The 19,751-nt window shown below is 41.9% G+C and overlaps 2 protein-coding genes across 2 annotated transcripts; one reads left to right on the forward strand and one right to left on the reverse strand.

The window, feature by feature from the left end:
* Positions 1-1,242: 1,242 nt before the first annotated feature.
* Positions 1,243-6,538, reverse strand: LOC137594112 (uncharacterized). Its single transcript, XM_068313372.1, has 7 exons — positions 5,880-6,538; positions 5,663-5,787; positions 5,513-5,579; positions 4,772-4,916; positions 2,497-2,639; positions 2,240-2,350; positions 1,243-1,819 (listed from the first exon to the last, which is right to left on the reverse strand). The coding sequence occupies exons 1-7, from the start codon at positions 6,030-6,032 to the stop codon at positions 1,640-1,642; spliced, it is 924 nt and encodes a 307-aa protein (XP_068169473.1). The 5' UTR covers positions 6,033-6,538; the 3' UTR covers positions 1,243-1,639.
* A 1,953-nt stretch (positions 6,539-8,491) lies between these two features.
* Positions 8,492-16,188, forward strand: LOC137594297 (patatin-like phospholipase domain-containing protein 2). The gene is made up of 9 exons (XM_068313694.1): positions 8,492-8,713; positions 9,145-9,377; positions 9,819-9,884; positions 10,788-10,997; positions 11,598-11,658; positions 11,788-11,928; positions 14,819-14,945; positions 15,103-15,210; positions 15,859-16,188. Exons 1-9 carry the CDS (start codon positions 8,527-8,529, stop codon positions 16,172-16,174), a joined length of 1,449 nt encoding a protein of 482 aa, XP_068169795.1. The 5' UTR covers positions 8,492-8,526; the 3' UTR covers positions 16,175-16,188.
* The last annotated feature ends 3,563 nt before the right edge of the window (positions 16,189-19,751 follow it).

The following is a 19,751-nucleotide window of genomic DNA, read 5'->3' on the forward strand; positions in this document are numbered from 1 at the left end:
TTCAGAGCAATCCTGGGGAACACCAGCCACCCCCTGCACACCACCTTCTCCCAACAGTGGAGCTCCTTCAGTGATAGACTGCTGTCACCGAGCTCCTCCACACAGAAACTGAGGACCTCCATTGTACCTCATGCCATCAGAGGGTACAATGAGAGTATCAGTGGGGGGAGGGGGGGCAATAAGGTCCTGGGTTAAAATTATACGGAGATTTCTATGTGTGGAGTTTTCTTGTTTCCCCTTTGTCTGAATGGTTTCTCTCTAGTTTGTCTGGGTTTCTTCCCACCACCAAAAACATGTAATATAGGTCAATTTGTGACTCTAAATTGCTCGTAGCATGAATAAGAGTGGAGCAGCATGGTGGCACAGAGGGTAGCGCTGTTGCCTCGCAGCAAGGGTTCAAGTACAGGGTTCAAGTCCTCCTCTGCAGATTTTGTATGTACTGTATGTCCCCTGTCTCCGTGGGTTTTTTACGAGGTCTACGGTTTTCCTCCCACCTCCAAAAATATACACTTCAGGTGGAGTGGTCAGTTCAAATTTTTCCATAAGTTTGATTGCGTGAGTGGTTGATCGTCTTTCATATGGTTCCACCATGCGCTGGCAACGTGTCCGGCGCATCTCCCTGCCTCAAGCCCATATTCTGCTGTGGGTTACAGCAAACCCTGTGATCCACAAAAGAGGAGGAATCCACATAGAAAATAAATGAATGGATGAATGAATGAATGAATGAATGAATGAATGAATGAATGAATGAATGAATGAATGAATGAATGAATGTGATTAGCCTTAGTCCTTCCTGTGGCTCTGTGATAAACTGGCAACATGCCCAAGAAGAAACATGAATTTTAGGGTATTTCACTTGAGATTTTGAATGAATATGCTTAGTTACACTCCACCATTGTTTAACTGTGGGTCTGTGTCTTTGGTATGAATGAACACAGTCAAACTGGCAGTGAATGCTTACAGTGTCAGGGTGAAGTGAGGAAATGTTCAGCTAATCCTCCTGGAAAGTACTCATATTCCAAATGAGTGTTCCGAATTTTGCAATTTTAATGCAAATTACTCCCCTGCCCCACACCTTAATTAGTAATAGGAAAGGTGCTGTTTTTATCATTTTTCAGTTTTTCTGCTGAAAGGTTTTGTCAAAAATTGGATACAAGGGAAAAATTAAAGAGATTTGCTGATTTTGAAGGAAATCTTGCGAGTGGACGCGCTGAGTTCTCAGAAGACCAATTTTATCATAGGTTGTAGTAAAATATTTATTGAAGCTTGATGTACATTAAAGTAAATTAAAGATAAGTAGTAATTAAGTTAAGTAGTACTTAAGTAGTAATGAAGTACTTCAACAAGTGAAGAGTAGATATATGTGATTGCTATTGTCTGTATCAGACACATCGTGTTTGCTATTGGGTGTATCAGACACATACTTTAAAGACACATATCATATCTTATTACATATTAATTATCATTTTACAATGTGACAGCATAGTTAAATCACAATTAAAAGGTATGTATCTTTTGACATTAAAAGCTCACATTTGACAGACAGACACAGAGACAGACAGAAAGACAGATAGATAATAAAGTGATGGCTTGAGCTGAAATTGAGGTTAAATAAAAAGATTGTGATGAATAAAATAATTTAGAACTGATCATAGCTGGCCTGTAAGCGTTTCAGGAGGTAGTCATATCCTGTTACTGGTGGGTATTTGTTGGAGCCATCCAGGCAGGTGATCACAGCTTCATCATCAGGTTGGAGAAAGAAAGCTAAACACTGTCGTGTACAAGAGTCTCCAGCAGGGGGCAGCAGCACTCTGTGGCGCTGAAGGACAAAAGAAGAACAAGAAGACTCAACAGAGACAATTCAGAGAACTTCTTGTTTTCTAAGGACACTCTAGTGAGGTCATCCAAAATGATTGGTTCTCTACGGAACTCAAACCCTAAATAACCCTAAATGTTTAATGGGGAAAAAATGTTTTTGCCAAAATGTTTTTGTCACGTTTTCTCTTCAATGGGTTCATGCATACAAGTCAACAAGATACGTTTTTGAGGCTCCAAGACTTGTTTAGACCTTTGTTTAAGAAGTTGTGACAGCAGGCATCATGAAACACCTTACTACACACATTAATAGATGAATGGAATTTCTCCACTATCATATTTCGTAAATTAGGCCCTTGAAAAGGTGTTGTGCAAAGACAAAATTCAATATCTTCACAGTAAAACACCCATCTATAAAACTCACCACAGAGATAAACTGATCGCTGGTCCAGCGCTGCATCAGATCAGCAATATTAATGAGGACGGCTCCAGGAATGACGGGAACATTGATATATTCACCTGAACGTGAAAGCACCTGTGGATCAACAACAGTCAGGTGGATTAAATACCTGAGACACTTTTTTTTTCAAATGTATTGAAAAGGATTCACTTGTAGAAGTCAAATATGTCATTTTGTGATTTGTCTTGCATCCAGAAAAGAAGACGTGTTCATGAAGTTACCTGCAGACCTTCATTCCTCTGAAATAACATGGAGATGCTGCCGTAGTCTGAATGCTCTCCACATCTCACCTGATCCTTCTTCACCTTCTCACTGTCTACAGGAGGATAATACAGAGGTCGCAGTACTGAAGAATTCCTGTCAGCTAGAGGAGACACAACAGGACTGTTAAAAATATCAGTGAATATTTTGTACAGTATGAACAAAACTGTGATGTCTCCGGTCAACTAGTGTCTTGTTTCTTTTGGTCTTTCTGACGTATCATGTCATGCCTTTGTATCTTGCCTGACGCTTGATCTTGCTTCTATCCTGCCTGTTTTCAACCCCTTGTCTGATTTGTCTGCCTGGTTTTTGATTGCTTAGAGCTCATGTGTCAAACTCAAGGCTCAGGGCCCAAACGTGGCCCACCACATCATTTTATGTGGCCGGCGAGAACATAAAACGTCAGACTGCCTAAAAATAAATAGGTTCAAAGTGTACTTTAAGCAAAACTACATTTCCCACAATGCAGTAACTAAGCCCATTTTAACACTGACAAAAACATTGTGAACAAAGTTAATGTCCTAACTTGTGTTTGATTTTGTTTTTCTTTATTTACTTGGAGTTTGATCCTTGATTGATTGTCCCCAGAGTTCCCTGGGCCCAACTGACCTGATTCCACACGCCTCCTCCTCCCCCTCTCCGTTCACCTAACCAATCTAACCCGGGCCAAACCCAGACCTTTCTCCCACCTCAACTGCCAGACCCCCTGGCCAAAGGGATCAATGTGCCACCCCACACGGCCATCACTGCGGAACAGGTGACGTCTGCGTTGAGGAGGCTTCACCCAAGGAAGGTGACCTGACCAGACCAGGTCCCCCCAAGACTCCTCAAGGCCTGTGCTGCTGAATTGGGTGAACCCCTACACCAGGTCTTCGACCTCAGTCTCCGGCTGGGGAGGGTCCCGTCCCTATGGAAGACATCCTGCATCGTCCCTGTGCCCAAACGGAGACGCCCCACAGAGTTCAATAATTACCGACCAGTCGCTCTCACCTTGCACGTGATGAAGACCCTAGAGCGACTGGTCCTGGAACTCATGCGTCCCCAGGTGCAGGGCGCGATGGACCCTCTCCAGTTTGCCTACCGGCCCCAGGTTGGGGCTGAGGACGCCATCCTGTACCTCCTCCACCGGGCCCTCTCCTACTTGGATGTCGGGAGCCGTGCAGTGAGGGTGCTCTTCTTTGACTTCTCGAGCGCCTTCAACACAATCCAGCCCTGGCTCCTGCAGGAGAAACTATCATCCATGGCCGTGGACCCCTATCTCGTGAGCTGGATCACGGACTATATAACAGACAGACCCCAGTAGTGACCAGCAGCACAGGGGCTCTGAAGGGAACCGTACTCTCCCCAGTTCTCTTCACCCTCTACACGATGGACTCCCAACACAACTCAGATACGTGCCACATGCAGAAGTTCTCAGACGACATTGCAACTCTTCGCCTGAGCTTTATAAACAACACCTTAACCTTCAGACAGAGTTTGACATTAATATCTTGTATATGCCTCTTACACACTTCACCTCTTGCCTCTGTCAACACCAACAATATTAATTCTAAGTGAACTTTTTTTTTCTCCTTTCGCCTTCCTCTTTTCATAACTTTGAAAATTAACAAAAATACCTTGCAGGGGGAAAAAAGTGTAATTTGACGAAAACTACATTTCCCACAGTGCAGTAATTAAGCCCATTTTAACACTGACAAAAAGTTTTGAACAAAGTTAATGCCCTAACTTGTGTTCGATGTTATTTTTCTTTATTCAGTTGGAGAGTTTGATCCTTGATTGATGGAGTTTTGTGGGTCTCATAACCTGACAAAAGGATTTATGTTATAACAGAGCAATAAAAAAAACATATTGTTTTTGTATAAATGTAATGTTTGCGACTTGAATAAGGAATAAATTCAGAGATATTTACCATTAAAAATTAGTTACATTTGTGACATTACATTGAGTTACGTTTAGTTACATTGAGGACAGACATGATGCTGATGTGGCCCTTGTTGGAAGGGAGTTTGACACCCCTGCCTTAGAGCCTGACCCTGCCTGATTATTGGACTCTGCCTGTTTGCCTGCCGTCTGTCAGAACACCGCTTGTCTGATTAAAACCCTTTTTGAGACTTTTGACCTGCCTGCTTGTCTGTCGTGCTTTTGGGTAGTTTTGTCTTGTTCTGAGTCCTGACAAAAACAAATCCTGCTAAATTCCATCACCACCTGTTGGATAGGATGAATTTATTGACATACTTCCAACAAAACGATGAGCACTCAGGAACACATCAGGATCCAGATCCAGGCTGTGGGCCATCACCGTTAGCACCCTCAGACTCAGCTCCTGACAGCGGAGGAAGGAGGAGGCATGGAGCTCCTGGAACTCTGCTGATGGCCATTTCTACAGCAGAGGAGAAAACAAGTAGACTTAACCAATGCTGGGTTAGTAAGGATGATATTTATATTGATGAAAAAATGTGATCCCTCACTTTAAATCTTAGCATAAGAGTTTGGTAAGGAGGACTTGCATTCAGGATTTACTGTGTACAAATGGAATTGATAGGACTCTTGAAACAAACACATGAAATCAGAACACTGTTTCTGAATCAACACAACTTAAGTATTTCTGCACAGTTTGTATTTCTTTCACTTGTCCTGATAAATCTTTATTGACATCAGTGATGTGGTAGCAAAGCAACATCTGCAATGTTTTATCGATTCTTGCAAGGATACTTTATACAAACACTAAAGGATGAAATGTAATGCCCTCAGTAAATCTAAGCTATTGATTAACTTAGACTTTAAACTGAATATTTATTTACTTAAGTGGGATCAAACTTCCAGTATAGTAAAGAAATAAATCTTTGAGCAGTAGCTGAAGTATTCTGGAGTTTGTGTAAAACAACATAAGAGTACAGAAGTCCTTTTAGTTTCAGTCCACTACTCATCTAAGTTGTGTCAGTTGTATAGAATGAAAATGAAAAACTGAGTCATTACGATGTCAGGGAGAACTGAACAAATATTGTATGACTCCTTCAGGTCTCCAGGTCGATTTGGATTCAACCTGGAACAAAAAAAGTTATTCATATTTAAAATAAGTCTTTACTGTGAAAAAAAGGTGAATTGTGTTAAAGAACAAACTCCCACCTCTCTATCTCACATGACACCCAGCCATGGTTCTCATTGATGGAAAAAGATCTCCTGCTGAAAGGTTGTTTCTTCTCATCCGGCTGCAAGAAGAATTTCTTGGACGCGTCCAGAACGCGTTCCACCTAACCACAGACAGCAGGGGGGAAGAAGCATTTCAGCTTGTACACGCAAGTTAAATGACTTTAATCACTTGCATAATTACATATGATCTCACTTCTTCATGTGTGATTCCAGTGTTCTTCAGAAAAACAAAACCAACATCTGTAAAGGCTGTTTTCATCTGGCTGCTCAAGCTGCACATCTGCTCCTCGCTGACATCATCCTCTGTCAGGCTGAAGGCGCTGAAGTCGATCACCGGGATGCTCATGTTAGAACTATACTGTGAGTCGGACAGAGAACAGAATGTAAAGTTCTACCTCCTCTCCTCTTTTTTCTCTTGCTGTTTCCTGACGGTGGCCAAACTCCACCAAGTATTGATGATTGCCGCCCTCCAATCTCATGTGTGTCTTGGCATGGATTCAACAACCCTGTGACGTCTCCCATCAGACAGATAACTGGAACTCCTCACAGACCACTCAGAGCTGAAGACGCCTTTTGGATGAGTCCAGTTGACTTAAAACGTAGCAGCTTTCTTCATCCTACATTGTTTTCGAGTTACATTAATCTGTCATATGATGTCTTCTTCCTTTCTGGACTTTCCAGTTTCTCTCATTTTGCCTTTTGTTTTTTGAACGATAGAGTAATGTTTACTTTTAATGTCACTATTTCTGCCATGTCTGTCCCAAGTTTTGATGTGAGAATGTTTTTGACCTATTACGATTTACTGTTATATTCAAATGCTTGTAACATATATTTATTATGAAGGAGATTTGTTTGGGGTTTTTTCTTACATTTATCTTATTTATCTTATCTTCCCTATTTACATTAATTTCTTATTATTTGTGCAACAAAGACATGCTACAATGAACATTTGTTGTAAGGCTCTGCAGTGACAAATAAATGTTCCTGCATCCTAATTCCTTCCCCTTTATCTATTGGCGTAGCAGGTAGCTGTTGCCTCAGCAGGAAGGTTCCAGGGTCTGAAATATATGTTCTCCCTGTTTCTGTGGGTTCTCCCTGGGTTCCCCAGCTCTTCTCCACCTCCAGCAATAAGCGGTTTAGGTGAATTGACCACTCCAAACTGCCTGGATGTGTGAGCGTGTGCATGAGTAGTTGTTCGTCTTTAATGTGGTCCTGCCATGTGCTGGCGATGTGTCCGGAGTTTTGTTTGTACTTTTCATTTGCAGAATTCTTTAGGCAAATAGTTTTTCCTGGTTCTGGGTGGATTCTGATTAATGACAGCCTCAGTAACTTTACCTGGTTATACCCCTTTAGTCTGTTCAGGTAAAGCCTCAGAAATATAATATTGAATTACCTGACCTGGTCATTTTCCATTATTTCATTGACATTTTCTTCAGTATCATTTTTTCTGGCGTGTGTAATGTTTTATTACCTTCTTTCTTTACTACATTTTATTACATTGTTTACATTGTAGCTCTGGAAAAACCTTTACTTATATTCCAAATGATTCAGTTGTACAATTTTATTGAAAACTTGACTTTTCCCCCCTACCTTAATGGACCCAATGCTGTTTTTATAATTCTTCATAAAGGTTTTCTGGTGAAAAGTCCTGTTAGTTCATCCAGCTGCAGGAAGACTTTCACCTTAAATGCATTTCACCTTAAACACTTGCAACAAACTAAATACCGGTAGTATGTTTTTGCATCTATTCATCACAAACATATTTCTCAGGTTGTTTGACTCAGAGTCCATCACTGCGATCCTCACGTAATAAACATTATAAACTCACCAAATATACCGATGCTGCCTGTAGCTGTGACTTGTGGTGTTGCCAGATCCAGTGAGACAAACAAACCCTACAGAAGAGTATTTTCTTTTTTTTTAAAAAGCCATTCAACCAAATTGAATCTGTGACTCTGTTTTGCGAATCAGAGATAAAAACACAGAAACTTTTTCCTCTATATCAACCTCTGTAAGGCAATCTGGTTCAGTGTGAATCTTTTTAAATGTAATATTATTATTTTTATTTAGTGATTAGCATAGGCATCTGGTACGGATGCCTCCGCGGCGCCTCCTGGCAGATCCAGCTGGGAGGAGACCTCAGAGGTTGACCCAGGACCAGGTGGAGGGATTATATCTCAACACTGGCCTGGGAACGCTTTGGGATCCCCCAGTCACAGCTGGTGGATCTGGCTAGGGAAAGAGAAGTTGGGGGATCCCTGTTGAAGTTGCTGCCCCCGGGAGAAGATGGATGGATGGATTAGTATAGTACATTCTCAATACAAAGATATTTTTCATTTACTCGCTTAAGTGTTCTGTGTCATTCATTCATTCATTCATTCATTCATTCATTCATTCATTCATTCATTCATTCATTCATTCATTCATTCATTCATTCATTTCCTGTTTATTAGTGGCAATTATTACGAGTATTTATATGCAGCTGTACAGAAAACATACCTTGATTAAAGATATCTGTGTAGGATCTCAGTTATCCAGGTCATGGTTATCCACAGCTGTTTAAATCAATCCACTATACTTTAAACGCCTAGGCATAAAGACTAGGCAGCGCAGGTGTAACGTTTTCTTGTCATGTGACCCTTCCACCCAATAGGAAAAGAGCACAGCAACCCAACCCACTCTACAATAAATCACCTTGTTACTTTTGCAGGATGTTTGCAGGTGAAGTGGGGGTGGGGAGGGTGGGGGAGTGGAGCTCGTTGATGCCCATCATTTTAATTCACACAACAAGTGTATTTAGTCCCTCTCAGATTATCAATCTGGACTGATGTCTGTGAAGGATGTTTGACCTGAAGAAAGAATGGAGCGTCTCGTTCGCAGGTTGCGGGTATATGGGGATTTATTATGTCGGTGCCAGCAGCTGTATCCTTGAACGGTTCCCTCGCCTCATACAAGATGCGTCCAAAGTCTACGGAGCGTCTGCTGGTGCTGTGATGGCGACTGTTCTCACCGCTGGAGTCCCCCTGGGTCAGTTCAGTCTGCTTTACTCAAATAATAAACTTCATACAATTGTCTCTCACTGTTGTTAATCTGCATATGAAACATTGTCTGCGTCAATATGTTTTGTCCTACAATTTGGAAAACATGGCTATTTTGGATCAATTTGGATTATGAGATAAAAAAATTTTAAATTAATTTTCTGTTTTAGATATCGACTTCATGCGTTACCGCAATTTCTGGGCGTTGTTTTGTTTTTTGTTGGTTTTCTTGGGTGGGGAGTAATGTCTTGTTATTTCTTTTGTCTTTTTCTTTTACTTTTTTTCAACTACAAACAAACTTGAGCAGACTCTTCTCTTTAATCACATTTCATTACTTCTACAGTAAATTAATCAGTTAATCCAATTCTAGTTATTCTACATATTTCATCTCCACACTTTTCACTGTGTTCCGCATTTTAGATAAATGCTGTGTTGACTTGATATTCATGGTCAAAGAAGCCAGGAAGCACAAACTGGGGCCCCTGCACCCATCTTACAACCTGCTGCAGATGTTGAAGGACTTTCTGTTGATGAACCTTCCAGAGGACGCCCATGTTCGGGCCTCAGGAAAGCTCTGTGTGTCCCTGACAAGAGTGCCTGATGGGAAGAACGTACTGGTATCTGAATTTAACAGCAGAGAGGAGCTGTCTGAGGTAATTGTTTTTCTGCTAGGTTGTGAGTCAGGATTCTTATCCGGATATTTCGAGATAGGGTGTCATTTTACAGGGTCCAAGGTTTTTTTTATCTTTCTTTTATCTATTCAAAACACAGGACTATTTAAAAGAATTAAAGTTGAAATAATTTCATACAACTGGAAATTGCATAAAAGATATATATATATATATATATATATATATATATATATATATATATATACATGTATAATAATTCTGTACCTAAAAATATGGTGATGCATGAGTCATAATTCCCGACAAGCAAACTATGCAAAAATGTGAACTATGTGAGATGGACATGATGTTCTCCCAGTTGGTGCAAGTGTTGCAATATTTCAAGTGTACCATCATATCTGATTTGGTTATGTTCACAGGTTTATATTTCTCCAGCTCACATGTAGTTATATCTGTGTTCTATAGGTCCTTCTATGCAGCTGTTTCGTTCCTTTCTACTGTGGCATAATTCCACCCACTTACCGTGGAGTGGTGAGTAAAACACCAAGCAATTACAAATAAGTCAGGACACACAAGGTTTTCCCTTAAGCCATGATAAGTATAGTGGGTGTCAGAACAGTACCACAACCTAGACTGTCTTAAATTGTTCAGACAAATAGAGGTAGTCCACAACATACGAACATAATTGGTTCCGATTGGCTGTTTGTAAGTCATCCTGTATTAGATTTTAATCTACAATTGTAGACGGCATGGTGGCGCAGAGGCTAGCGCCCGTGGCTCACAGCAAGAAGGTTATGGGTTCTCCCCATAACCTTCTGCGAGGGTTATCTCCGGGTCCTCCAGTTTTCTCCCACCTCCAAAAGCATGCTGTTTAGGCAGATTGGTCACATCAAAATTGCCCATAGTTGTGTGTGAATGGCTGTTTGTCTTTCATGTGGCTCTGTCTTTCGGTGAGATGCAGAGTTGTCATTAGAGAGACCTTTAACGCTAACATCGTCATCGCTTGCCTTGTGCTTTTTGCCAGTACTAGCACTAGCCTCTGCTTTACCGTTCATGGTAAACAATAAAGTATCCAAGGGTAGTATAAAGCCTGATATGCTGAGATGCATGAACAGGACGAGGGAGTTGAGTGTTGGAGATATGCAAATGCAGCAGTGCTGCTTGACGGGAGATGTGGCAGAAAGGGAAACTACAGTAGTCAACGTGAGGTTGTTCGTAAGCTGGATGTTCCGTTTGTGAGGACCACCTGTTTCACTTTGTAGCAGCACAGCAGTCTCTCTGTTTACCAGTTTCTTATTAACTAGCCTTGGGGTAAGTACACCGAAAATATTGAACTGGTCTCCAAATAGATCCAAATAGTTACACAGGGGTCATTAATCTGAACTTTTGAGAACTTTAATACATTTTTGATCCTACGCATTGACTTCCACCTAGCACTATGTGGATGGAGCCATCAGTGATAACCTGCCTCAATGTAACCTGAGAAATACAGTCACGATCTCTGCTTATGCCGGTGAGAGTGACCTCTGCCCCCGAGCGAGCACACTCAACTTCCATGAGGTGCGCTTCAACAACATGAGCATCCAGGTCAACTCAGAGAACATGTACAGAGTGGCCAGCACTTTCTTCCCCCCGGAGCCGCAGGTGAGAAACAGAAGGTTAGCATTCTAGAAGCTACTGGATGTTGTGCTTGAATTATAAAGTTCAAGTTGTGTCAATGAATGGTGTCAATGGGGAAAAAAAGGATTTTTTTTCTTGCTTTATCCCTAAAACTACTGCCCAATTTCTAAGCTATAGATCAACAAAACTGAGCATTCTCTACAAAGCCCCTGAATTTCAATTCTTTTACCTTGAAAACATGCTAAAGTTCCTGCAAAAATGGAACTATTTGAAATGTGCTACCTTCAGCATTGTTGAACTGTTGAATTGAAAAGTCATAGATCAACCACTTGAACACAAGCATGCAAGTGTGAATCATCACTTGTTTTTCTGCGTAGCTCTATAATGAACCGATGACTTGTCCAGGGTGAGATCCTCTTCCAAACCAAAGTGGGTTGATGGAGACTCCCACCCCCACCCCAAGCAGAATAAGTGGTTACAGAAAATTAATAAATTACATCTGAAATGTTTTTGTAACTTGCCCTGGACAACAACTTCAAATACAAAGCCTCCAAGATCATTTTGAAACAAATGGTCGATGAATGCCAGAAATATTGAAATACATAGTTTATTTGAATTTTACAGGCAATGGCTGCAATCTGCAATAATGGCTACATAGATGCCCTTCGCTTCCTGCAAGAAAACAGTAAGGACTTTACTTTGGATGGTCATGGATACAAATAAAAGGGAGTAACGTTTTTTTCTTGTGGTTGAAGATGGTTAATGCAGTACATCTCACTGCAAAGTTCCTCTCAAATTTAAATGCCCATCACAGATCTGATCAGCAGTGAGTGTCCCCAGAGAGGTTTGGAGGTACCATCCAGTTCTGAGCAGATGAGGGATCCGACTGAAGCTGAAGCGCATCAATGGCTCGATCCACAGCTCATAGAAAACCTCCCAGACGATTTAAAGAAGGGTAAGAATAGTGGAGAATAACTGGCAGTCGTCATAGTGATGGGGAAAAAAGCATCACAGAGGTGACTTTGATTTTGGCCAAAAATCAATGATGTATTGAAACTTGGTTGACCATGGACTAATCACCTGGCTCGGAAGGTGTTTATTCCCCACCACTGAGCCAACTGGCAAGAAGGTTTCTACGTAATACCTTTAATTACCTGTGAATGATCGCTATTGTTATGACATCGCAAGTCGCCCAGAACTTCATTCCAGACTTGTCAGGTTTGGTTGTGATGTACAGTAATCCCTCAATTATTTGCTCTTCAAGATGCACGGCTTCACTACATTGCAGATTTTTAGTCGGTAGTCATGCATACAAGCATGCTATTGGCTGATAGAATCTGTGTGTTTCTTATGCATTCCGAGACTCACGGAAAAGCAGCGCACTTCCGCATGCTCAAGAAACACTTTTCTTTAATCCAGGTGTCAGTCTAAAAGAGTGGAGGAAAAGGTAATGCAGTGGTACCTTTACTTACAAATGTCTCTACTTACGAAATTTTCTACTTACGAAACTTCTGAGCGGGAAAATATTACCTCTAGTTACGAAAGAAATTTCGACTTACAAAAGGTAAAAATACAGTATGGGCTGATACTCACAGCTCCCACAGGTTCCTGGACGCAACATTCTCATAGCTGCTCTGCCACTGGCTATTACCTAGTATCTTCCTGGCATCCCATTGGCAAAGAGGGACTTCTGTGTTGAGCTAGACCCGTAATTCGGCTCTCGACCCGTCAGGTGTTCTGATAGTGTTACGTAAATATATTAACTTTTAGAGTATTCACTATGGACCCCAAGAAAGTGACGGAGAAAAGAGGTAAAGAAAAGACGAAGAAAAGAGGTTTTTTGTCCATACAAACAAAGCAAGAGGTCATAGAAAAGCATGAGAAAGGGATGTGTTTGGTTGATATCGCCAAAGAATATGGCCGTAATGCATGTACAATCGCCACGTTATTAAAAGAAAAGGACGTTTAAGGAGTTTAAGGTATCGTGTGGGTGGTTGGAGAACTGCAGTAAACAGCAGTAAGTCTTAGATGGGAAAAGCTGTTCACCAATGGTGGTGGGATTTGATGCGGGTGAACGTGTAATCAAAGCGGAGGTGCTGCATGATATCTTGGAAGTGTTCCGGGATATAGCTCCGGGAAATGGGCCATCAAGCCTTTGCTTGCTATACAAGAGAAAGTTACATTACAGTCGATCAAAGATGCAAATATTTACAATGGTACGCTCAGTCTAGGAGGACCTGAGCCATAACATGAATGAGCCCCATCTTCCCCAAGTCCCAAGTAGCCACAGACGAATAGTTGGAGTATATAATGAAAATCAAAATTTTATTTACAATAGCTAAGTATCAAATAATAAGTTGAGCTCACTTCAGGCTGGACCAAGGCCAAAACAACAAACAAAACAATCCTACCTGCAAAATAATAATACCTAACCTAACCGAAAAACAAATGACAGGATCTACCCTTCCTAACTAAATTAAACAGGAGAAAAGTATTACCAAATAAACCGGCAGTCCAACCCTACTTCTCAACGTGACTAAACAGTTCATGTGAAACAATATGTGGCTGTTTGGAAGCTGGATAGGATGAGGATCCGCTGTCTGTCGCCCTGCTGCCCACGAACGACTACCATCTTGGAGGTTATATACTGTACATGGTGAGGCCTTGGCGCAGCCAATTAGGAAAAGAACAGGTGCGCTTCCCCCAATCACCGTCAAGCAATGGCACAGGCTAATCTGCATACATCAATGCATAAACAGAGCAAGGGAACAAACACGCACACGATGCTAGTCGTATCAACGATTTTAAACTACAGTGCGCCCTCATTCTTTGCGGTTAATGCGTTCCAGGAATCCTTAGGCTACTGTGACATATTTATTGACCTCAGCACAAACAGAACTGGCAATAGGCTGTTTCTGTGGATGTGAAAAGTTGTAATATTTTCATTCTGGACCATCAGGCCTTTGCTTTCAGCAGCAGAGCAGATGAGTTCTCAGCTATCAGCTGTACCTCTACCCCCACGCTGTTACCTATCTGATTTGCAGCCCCGACAGAATACAGAAGTCTAAGGCCCCGTCCACACGTAGTCGGGTCTTTTTTGAAAACTCATCTATTTTCCTATGCTTAGGCCTTTCGTCCACACAACAACACATGTATTCAGGACAAAAACTGAGGTTTTTGAAAACACCAGCCAAAGTGAAGTTTTTTTGAAAAAGCCGGATATGCATTTTCGTGTGGATGCTGTAAGCGGCGCTGGCCGTGTACGTCTCCTTGTGACGAAAACTGCTGTGCACACACGTTGTGTTTGTGTGTGACCTGTGTTTACGTGTACTAACAGATTGGACGGAGTCAAAACCTTGTTGGCGGCAACAATTGTACAGTCGTTTTTAGTCATCTTGTTGTTTGAAGCTCAAGTGCTGCTGCTTCACATTGAGCACAGATGAAAGTCTGCTATTTGGGACGCGCTGCCAACTGGTTGGAGAACTTTGTGATGGAAGTCATCCCCCAGGAGGAACTTTCTTCTGTCTGTAACAAAGTTGTTACAGTTGTTCTGCTTATAAACTTACTGACCAACACACTTGTGCAGTTGCGTGTGGATGTATATTTTTTTTGAAAACACACGACCCCCCCCCCCAGTTACCTGCTATCAGGTGTCAACAAGATTTGCCTATCAATTGTAGCCCACCGAGTACTCTTGCCTTGCAGTGACTTGGCTCTTGAAATTTCAGAAGAGGCTGGTAGTCATAATGTTGAACCACTAAGCTGTACTACAGTCAGTTTTTATGTTGAGAGAAAAGTCTGTCTGTTCTTCTACCCGTATATATTTTTCATGATTTATGTTTCAGTGTTGTGTGAAGCCTGTAGAGAGACGAATAGTGCTTCTGGTCTGTTTTCCCTGCCAAAGAAAGTGACCTCCTACCTGTGGGTCCCCTCCATTCGACCCATGGAGTCGGCCTACTTGATAGCCCAGAGGTGCAGTTTCTTAATCCTCATTCAGTTTGTTGCAATACCACTTATAAAATGTTCCCTTTTATGTTAGCACTGATTCTATTAAGTGATTTCTGAGTGCTTTTTCTACCACTAATAGTGTCTGCTGATTAATTTTTTTTAAATTACATTTTCCTTTGAGACTTGTGAACTGGATCCCAGATGTACCGAAGGACATGAGCTGGCTCTATGGAATGGCTGGAAACATACACAGACAAACATTGAAGGGGAAAGTGCAGAACTCTCACAGGTATACATCATAATACAGGTAGTCCTCAACTTTTCAACAAAACTGGTTCCGAGGAGTTGTTTGTAAGTTAAATTGTTCCTACGATGTTATATGTAAAATTTCATTGCCATTTCAAATCACCATTTGAGGTCATTTGAGTGCCATTACTACTCAAAATGCAAAAATGTATTCCCTGAGACTCACCAGAAACAATAACAGGACATAAAAACTACACATAATAAAATAAAATACAGGTACAGTTCATTTAAAGTTTAGTGGTTCTCGATTATACTTTGTCTTCAAAACAAAATCTTAAAGTGTTGGAGATGTGCGAGTGCAGCGGTGCTGCTCAGGGTGGGTTGTGGTTGAAAGGAGAACTGCAGGACAATAGTCGGATATGGCGGTACACATTTCTTCATATTACCAAATGTCCTAAGTGGAATGTTCTTATGTTGAGGACTACCTTTATACATAAATGTGAAGACTGTTGGATATGTTATGCCTTGAAATACAATGTTATATACCGTATTGCTATATTACACTTGGTTACAGTGAGGCCGAACCCCTGACCCTTTCACATCACAGTAAACAGTGAACCAACGCTACTGTCCTAGCACCACGACACCAGCAAGCTAAAGCTAACACTGTCCACCCTGTGGTTTATTTTAGAGTTAAACCACTGCGTCGATGTACAAGCCTGCCATCAGGCCTTAACCTGTGGGATCAGGGAAACAAGGACACAAACGTCTTCCCAATGACCCCAGAGGCTACCCCTACCTCCAGTGGGACTTTCACCCGGAACACAAACAGTGTGTTGGACAGCATCTCACTGACTCCACCACCTACACCCACCTTCAGCCCCACCTCTGGGCTTGATGAAGCAACCATAGAGTCTCCTCAAAGCACAGGTGGAGCCTGGGTGTTGAGCCGAGCTGTGGGATGGATAAGAAACATCAAGTCAACACAAACGGAAAATGAAAAATAAAATAAATGCTTAGATGCTTTCGAATCATTATTTTTAATACGATAAGAAAAAAGAATAAGTGCAAAGTGAAAATGTGAAATAAAGAAATGCAAACACGTCCATGTTGTGGTGGTACTGTGAAGAAAATGTCAGTGAGCTCTTATAAGTAAAATAAAATGTTGACATTCAGAAGTATTAACTGTAACAACACACTGTGAAGAAGCCTCTTGGATGAGAAGTGAAATGTCTTCAAGCATTTCCTATGAGCCCAGTTGAGTTTATTCAACACAGGTCTACCACGCTCCTCCGAGAGCTGCCACCTTATCGTGGTGGGTGAGTTTGCCCGAATGATCCCAGGAGCTATGTTGCCAGGGGCTTTATGCTCCTGCTAGGGTTTCCTTTGGCAAACAGGTCCTGGGTGACAGGCCAGATGAAGATCAGTACAAAAACCCCTATGATGGCAGAAAAATCAAGGACTGTGACGTCGCCCAGTATGGTGCAACCGGGGCCCCACCCTGGAGCCAGGTTGGGGCTCGTAAGCGAGCGCCTGGTGGCCGGGCCTCTGCCCACGGGGCCCGGCCTGGCTCAGCCCGAAAGGATGACGTGGGCCCAACCTCTGGTAGACTCACCACTCACCAAGGAAACCATAGGGGACGGGTGCAGTGGGGATTGGGTGGCAGTCGTCAGCATCGGGCTCGACGACCCAATCCCCAGACAAAGAGTCTAGCTCTCGGGACATGGAATGTCACCTCGCTGGGGGGAAAGGAGCCAGAGTTTGTGAGGGAGGTTGAGAGGTACCGACTAGATATAGTCAGGCTCAACTCCACCCACAGCTTGAGCTCTGGAACCCAAACCCTTGAGAGTGGCTGGACTCTCCACTTTTCTGGTGTTGTCCAAGGTGAGAGGCAGCGGGCTGGTGTGGGCTTGCTTGTGGCCCCACAGCTCAGCCATCATATGTAGGAGCTCACCCCGGTAAACGAGAGGGTCGTGTCCCTGCGCCTTCGGGTTGGGAACAGGTGCCTCACTGTCGTTTCGGCCTACGGGCCAAATGGCAGTAGGCCAAATGGCAGTGTAGAGCCAAAAATAAAAAAGATTTTAACAACTCTTGTGCTTCGTTTGTCCATCAGCCCCACTAAACGTTGCTGCTCCTCGCTGTAACCTCTGACACACATCACTGTTGATTTATCCGAATGTTTAAATTCCAGTCCTCTGCCTGAAAAGCTCCAACTAAAAATATACAACATGTCTCCTGAACAAACGAACGAACTTCAAAATTGTAATTGTTCATAATTTGCTTAGTTCTATGTTGTTTGTTTTTGAATACTTTAAATACCCAAAAATATTTAAAAAGGGTCCATCCTTTGTGTCCAAGCTGTAAACACAAGTGTAAACACAAACTGACATCTCTTTGAGGGGACACTAGCTGGTTGATATGTGCAATCTAAACTGATAGCGATCAAGATCCTTAACAGCTGATTTCTTCTGTATTATTCAAGGTTGATCAACAGTTTTGTATTTGAGTCTTTACGAATTGTATTGGCTGTAAAAGTTGTGAATAAATAATGAGATCATTAACATAACGTTATCAGTTACCTTGCTCAGTCAGTGGTGTGGGATCTCCTTTACTTTTGCCACTGTCTACTTATTCATGTTGTGTATTTTGTGGGACCCAGGATTCTGTCATCACAATAAGTTTGATCCTTCTTTCCTGTTGGTCCTTTACTGTACGTTTTTGTTTGTTTGTTTTTGACAGGACAGTTTTTAGCATGGGGGCCTTGCTCTTCTTCTTGTTCTTGCTCTTCGTCATCGTCTGAAGTTGAAACATTGTGCTCTGCGTTGTGATCCTCCAAATCTTCTCCAGACACATCTATAACCCCTAACCCTAACCCTGGTTGTTATATATCAGACCGTGAGGCAGCATAAGGTACAACATAACAATGTTTTTATTTACTGTAACTCCCCTCGGTACCTGTGAACCATCATGCTCTTAGTGTTACAGCATTACCTACTGGTGACCTCCAGTACAGCACACATACATGACATCTCCCTTTCTTTAGATTTGTTACCTCTTGTAATAAACAACAAACTCAGTTTCTTTAACAACAATGTGTTAACATACTTAAACTGTTTCTCTCATTACTGTACACCAGCTCAGTTTCTACTAATGTCACATTATAAATCAAAACACAGTTGTCTACAAACTTACAACTAATTAGTAGGTCGTTTCAATAGGACATCAGAAACATTTTTGGACAAATTATTTCTTTTTACATATGCCCTTATTCTTTGAATCTTAGCGGAATTCTTATTGGCCTCCCACACCGTGTGGTTTTCACAGTCTCATTTGTTTTGTTCAACTTGGGTGTGACAACAGGTGATGGTGACATTGCTGCAGGTACTTGTTTCTCAGGTTAGAATCTCTCCTGGACATCATCACTGTGTTCAGTTTCTCTTCCTGCAGATTGTTCCGTTTCCATCAGTTGTGGTGGATCAGGTAAGTTGTCATCAGTCTCTGTTGGTTGTGTTAAGGTCCAGTTTTCCTTCGTTTTCAGAATGTGTCTTCTGTTCCTTCTGTAGATTTGGTCCTTGTCTGTCTGGACAATGTAGGACCTTGACGTATCATGTGTGTTCAGAATAACAGCAGGTTGCCACGTGTCCTGCTGTCTGATTCTCGCTCTTTCTCCTTCTTTCACGTCCGGCAGTTTCCTTGTTCTACGATCAAAGTAGCTTTTCTGCTTGTTTTGTCTATTTATCAAACTGTTTCTTACTTGTTTGAAGACTTGGGGCTGCAGCAAGCTATTTGACACTGGAGGTTTTGTTTTTAGTCTTCTATCCATCAGATCAAACTCAAAAGTATTGAATACCTTGAGGGCATCGTCTCCTGCGACGTGAAGAAATGTGGCGCACTGTACTTTTTCCGACTTCTCGGAGATTCCGCTTGCAATGAGGTAAATCTCAAACTTTTGTATCCATACTCTCCAACTTTCTGCAAGACTGCCTTCTAAATTTAATGTCCCCCGGAGGTCTTTGGTGGTCCATCTTTCCCTCTTTTTAGTCGATTTCTGACACCATGTTATATATCAGACCGTGAGGCAGCGTGAGGTACAACATAACAATGTTTTTATTTAACTCCCCTCGGTACCTGTAAACCATCATGCTCTTAGTGTTACAGCAGCACCTACTGGTGACTTCCAGTACAGCACACATACATGACGCTGGTGTTCTTAATGGACATTAAAAATAGTATGTTCAGTGAAATGTGCAGTTCTGAAGTAAAGTTTATGAAATAAAGACAACCACATGTTTGGACATGTACCCAAGACTTTCTTAATAAATTTTATCTACAGTTTATTACGTGGCAAATATGAACGGAGACGACATGACACTTTGTAGTGTCAGGACTGCAATAGGACAGTTCATTTTACAGCTGAATTATGTCATGGGGATTCCTTTGCGGAGGAGTTGCATGTCAGTCTCACAAATGATCTAAATAAATATAAAAACTGATCAAAAGTGGGGTCAACACGACTGCAGATCATCCTGACCCCACGGAAGGTGAAGGCATCCATTTGAAACTGGAACATTTGAAGTTCCATGA

The sequence above is a fragment of the Antennarius striatus genome, chromosome 4 (assembly GCF_040054535.1).
Source record: "Antennarius striatus isolate MH-2024 chromosome 4, ASM4005453v1, whole genome shotgun sequence".
In the NCBI taxonomy this organism is placed as follows: Eukaryota; Metazoa; Chordata; class Actinopteri; order Lophiiformes; family Antennariidae; genus Antennarius; species Antennarius striatus.